Source organism: Nicotiana tabacum, chromosome 16 (assembly GCF_000715075.1).
Source record: "Nicotiana tabacum cultivar K326 chromosome 16, ASM71507v2, whole genome shotgun sequence".
Classification (NCBI taxonomy): domain Eukaryota; kingdom Viridiplantae; phylum Streptophyta; class Magnoliopsida; order Solanales; family Solanaceae; genus Nicotiana; species Nicotiana tabacum.
Window position 1 is genome coordinate 18,256,088 of NC_134095.1, and position 5,152 is coordinate 18,261,239.

General features: G+C 35.1%; 1 protein-coding gene across 3 annotated transcripts; it reads right to left on the bottom strand.

Annotated features, from left to right (window-relative positions):
- Positions 1 to 498: 498 nt before the first annotated feature.
- On the bottom strand, positions 499 to 4,631 carry LOC107768900 (acyl-CoA-binding domain-containing protein 3). 3 transcript variants are annotated; one of them, XM_016588066.2, is made up of 5 exons: positions 3,791 to 4,631; positions 3,067 to 3,169; positions 2,867 to 2,958; positions 2,689 to 2,743; positions 499 to 840 (listed from the first exon to the last, which is right to left on the bottom strand). In XM_016588066.2, the coding sequence occupies exons 1-5, from the start codon at positions 4,411 to 4,413 to the stop codon at positions 817 to 819; spliced, it is 897 nt and encodes a 298-aa protein (XP_016443552.1). In that variant the 5' UTR covers positions 4,414 to 4,631; the 3' UTR covers positions 499 to 816. The 3 variants fall into 3 exon arrangements, with proteins under 3 accessions (XP_016443552.1, XP_016443557.1, XP_075088722.1); XM_016588071.2 differs by having other exon boundaries at positions 499 to 750; positions 3,791 to 4,629; XM_075232621.1 differs by lacking the exon at positions 499 to 840 and adding an exon at positions 850 to 2,257.
- Between the last annotated feature and the right edge of the window lie 521 nt (positions 4,632 to 5,152).

A 5,152-nucleotide genomic window follows, 5' to 3' on the forward strand; every position in this document is an offset into this window, starting at 1 on the left:
GAGGTGGAAGTGCAGGTGGAGGGTTAGGATATGGTTTTGGAGGCAATAACGGGGGCGCATGTGGAGGTGTAGGTGGAGGGATAGGAGGAGGTGGTGGTTTAGGCTATGGCGCTGGTGGAGGTGGTGGTGGTGGAAATGGTAACTGTGGGATGGGTGGAGGATCAGGCAATGGCCAAGGTAGTCCTTATGGTGGAGGTAGTGGCAACGGTGGTGGATTTGGCGGCGGTTTTGGTGGCGGAAATGGTAATGGCGGTGGCTTTGGTGGAGGAAATGGTAATGGTGGTGGCTTTGGTGGAGGAAATGGTGGCGGATATCCAGGTTATGGTGGTGGCATTGGGCAGTCTATGTTTCCGGTAGTGGCTGCAGGTAGGAACTAATGTAGTAGTATACTAGTGTTAATTATATATCTCAAGTAAAATAAGGACAATGCTTACTACTACAACTAGTTTACCTTTAAACTATGTAAGTAGCAAAGCAGGTCCAGAACCAAAAAGAGTATAATAAAGCAAAGAGATTATTACTATTGATTTTCTTATAATGAAAAGCCACTGAAACAAGCGATAATTGTTTATCTAAGTACAGTGTCATTTTTATTCAGTGGAAATAGCTATTTACATATGCATGTAGATGCATAATCCAATAAGGAAACATTAGGGAGTGAACCAAGTTGTGTTATGAACTGCAAAGACCTCCAAATCTTGAAGCAGTAATTGCAGTACACCTGCTGTTGAGTTCTTCTCATTCTTTATCCTGAAAAGAACATATGACAATTGCTATAAAGCAAGTTTTATCTGCTTCAACTAGCTACCAATTTCTTCAAAGAGAACATATTCTGCCTGCCTAATAATGTTGAAAGACGATATATGAGTTACTAAAGAAGTATAAACTTATTCCATATCTGACCTCTAAAAAGAAATTTTAAAAGCATTAGGATGTCTACTAAATGAACAACCATAAAAGCAAGAAGAAATTAGCTCACTTATATAAATTATAAGTAACATTGAATACAAAGTTGTAAAAAGAACTGATGTCCAACATAGAGAAAGAGCAGATCGATATATATCTTCTGCACGAAACAAAGGTTTTAATTTCTTTTGATAAAGTAAAAGTCTGCATGCATCATAGTCCCCTCGACGTTTACACTCCCGACACTTCCTTGAGGACATTAGCATCATTGTCCTATCACGAGCCATTGCAGCTATCAGTTGTGTTATATATTAATCACATTATCCCGTTAATCAGCTTCATATTTAACTCGAGCTTTCAGAGGAAGTCCTATATACACCAGTTTGGCTCAAAGTTCTATCCCGACGCTTTGTTTAGGCATATTATCTTTGCAAAGTATATATATCTGTTTTAGAGGGAAACTGAATTTTGCTGGACACAATTTTGTTCTCATCCTTAGACCTACTTAGTTTTTTAGTGAACTTATCTTTTGAATCATGGTGGATAGTAAATTGGTTTTCAAGATTCTGGTCTTTCTCTCTCTTTCCTTTTTTTCGCATATCTAGTACTACTTTTTCCTTTACAGTCTGATTTTGATGGAGACTATGAAACACCAAAATTCGAAAAAACTAATATAAAAAATGAAAACCAAATAAGTAATATTCCAGAAAGCCAACGAAGGAGATATTGAGATTAGACACTCAAGTATCCTCCTTCCTCGGCCAACCAAAAGATACAGAAGCAAAAATAGGATCTTATGTTTTCTCTCAGGTGCTCGTATTAGTCGTTTATCAGCAATTCAACAGATACAAATGGATGGATTTTTTGATAGTTTACATCATTAGTTCGTATATTTACGAAGAATTAACAAATGAAGCCATTATAGATGAAAAGGAGCCAATTTGTTAAGTTATTTAATTTCAAACAACTCCACTTACCAGGCCTGAATGGAAAATGAAAAATGAAGCAACTCTTTTGAGCTGTCATATATTCCAACAAGCTTCACATATCAGGCCATAGTTGAGATGGAAAGCAGTCAAGTGTAAATAACTACTCAAGGAGAGGAACCAGAGATCATAAAATGTAGCACCAGTTTCTACTGTACACTGAGTGGCTTATGAGATCAGGCATATTGTTCCGAGAAGCCAACTACACTGATGTAATTTTGATATCTTTGAGATGCAATTAAAGCCCCAAACGGTAAAACAAGTATGCCTGATAAAAGTTCCTCATAAGCAAAAGACAAATCTCAGGAAAGTTGGACTAGGATTCTCCTGAAAGGATGTCTGAGTGAAGACTGAAAATTGAATGTCTGCTAGACATTTGAAGAAACAAGAAAAAATAAGAAACAAAGTCTAACAAGGCAATTTAACTTTTAACTGAATAAAATTATTTTAAAGGATAAGATATCTCATAGGATCTGGCATTTAACAACAACAAATATTTCACACGGATCAGTATAGAAGTGAACATTTGGATAGTTGAACTTGCAATTATCCAAGAAAAGTTAAGTCATGCGAAATAAATTTTTTAAGCAACAAGGGAACAACAATAAAGGTTCCATGTGACATTTAAGTTTTTCACTAGTTTTGAAGCTTAAAATATTCGATCTACAGCAGGTTTGAGGGCAAGTTTCACCTAAAAAAGTGAACAACACAGCTAAAAGAACTTCAGAAGAAAATCACTTTAACAAAATTTGCAGCACTATAGAATTAAAAAGAGTTACAAAAGAATATGAGTCACCTTTTCACTTCCAGCAATGTCACCTTCCTCTGCAGCATGGTTTATTTCCTGTGTCCTGTAGATACGTCAAAAGCTAGTGAGGAAGGCAAGACACGCAAAAGTAATCAAGAGTTGATGGAAACAAAATGAACCTTTGAAAATTTCGGAGGACATAATGAGGAAAGGGAGTTAGAACTACCTTTCATCTTTGCTAATATCATTAAAAGAATCTGGAATAGAATCTGGATCTCTAGGCACATTAGTTTCCGAAGACCCTACTTCACTAGCCTCCTGCACCGTAAACCATTAGGAGTGAGAATTTCGCTCCAGCAGTGACATTTCATGAAAATCTATGAGTAATATATCCAAAAGAAATTTTTTTAAGGAGACATTGACAACCTTATTTTGATGCGTCCATCCGGGAACATGGTCTGACAAAAGCTTAATATACTGCTCCATAGCCACCTCCGGATTCATGCTTCCCATTCTTTGCCACGCATTCCTTGCACAATGGAATTATTGTCCTCCATCACTTACAGATAGCAGCTTTCACTCCTGTTGTATAACTAGCTATCAAACTACACCCGAAAGTAGTTTGAAGGTCTGTCCTTTACTTCTTATTCTATTTACTCTAGGTATATTCTAACACAATTTTCTTATGATATAAATGTGTTACTTATCATCCTCAGTTTCCTGCCTCGTTCCTCTAAATTTTACTATGAAATTTAGGCTATACAAATCTACTAGTTTTTAGTCAAAATCTAATGGTAAGCCGGACACAAGAGATTCATTAAAAAAAGCAAAGAAGAAATGCTACTATGCAAGGGAAAAACTACATTAGGTAATAGGTTCAAGGAATCGAATTGTGATTGATTACACTCTCTCTATAGAACTATATGTGAGATGATGATTTATCATCCCCATTTTTAGCAGCATTCCTTTGGTTTTATTCATCCAATGATTTCTAAAGTCGAAGCCTCACTTGACCAATGCAAGCACTTGCTACACAAATTTTACTTTTTTCATTCAAGCAAATCAACAAACAATTGAAAAACTTATGCAATTGAACTAGAGTTCCAACAATTTGCTAAAGCTCATATTAATCAGAGTAAAAGATCAATACCATTTGGCGCGGGCATAGACTTTCAGTGCCATTGGTTGAGGCTCATAACAAGGCCCTTCCATTGCAATTTTCTGGAGTCCATACAACTGCATCATCAATTCACTCCCCAAATTCTCCTTCCCTTTTCCGCTATCCACAAAGTTTACAGCTTTAACAAATTCTTTCTCCAATTCACTTCTCTCAATTCCCTCCCAGTCATCATCACTATCCTCATCTCTCTTCTCATTTATAATCACTCCAACATTTTCAAGAATCTTTTCTCCGTTAAATTCATCACTTTTCTTTAAAATATCCTCATTTTTTTCCTCAACAAACACTTCCTCTGAATCTACTTTCTTTTCTCCACCATTTTCAGACTGATCAACTACTCCTCCAACTTTACAGGCCGTTAATTCAATATGATCAACATTTTTAACAACTTCTTTTTCAACAAATTTGACTCTTTTCTTGCTTTTTCTACTCTTAACAACCAACCCTTTTGTAATCTTGGCTTCCTCAACAACAGTTTTCTCTTTATCAATCTTTTCGTTGTTTAACACTGCAATTGAAATAAATTTCACTATTATGCAAGAAAATACAAGAGCTGCCATAGCAGTTACAAAGAATTCTTGAAAAAGAAGCATTTTTTTTCCTTTCCCAAATGATCAAAGATTGTTGAGATAATAATAAGAAGAAGAGTTCAACTTAGAAATGAATTTTGAAAAGGATATGAATGGTTAGGAAAATGTGGGAAAGAATTAATGATGTGGAATATTACTATGCTTAAGGAATTTCTATACTATAATATGGGGAAGTTATTAATCAGAAAGGGATATTTGAAACTTAGAGTAAAGTATATTCGGCTTTTCTGTTTCTATTAATTAGGAGTATTACTTTTTTGTTTCTTATCTATATAAACTGCGTACACTAATATTTTTTTTTTGGTGGGTCCCAAAAATATTGACATCTTTATTTGGGGATTGGTTACGTTGAGAAAAAGTGTTAAGGTAGGGCCCATCCTACACGTTTGTTCATGTGTTTCCGCCTATCTTATCGTCTTCTGACGTGCCCTCTTCAAGTCAAAATTTTATCCTTTTTCTGAAAAATATTTTTTGGTATTAAGTCCAAAATATTATTTTTTGAAGAATGTTTAATATGAAATGATACAAATGTCAGCACATCTATATTGAAAATTTGATGAATTTTTTTAGCGATTTAAAGATTTCTCATAATGCCTAATAATGGTTAGAGCATATAACTTGAACTTTGGAGTATGAATTAATGTACCAAAAGGGAAATGTTTTCAATCTATTAGTGATAGAAGAAACTTCAAATAAATTTCAAACTTTTCGCTCTCATCGGCCCGGCTAATGGAAATAGATT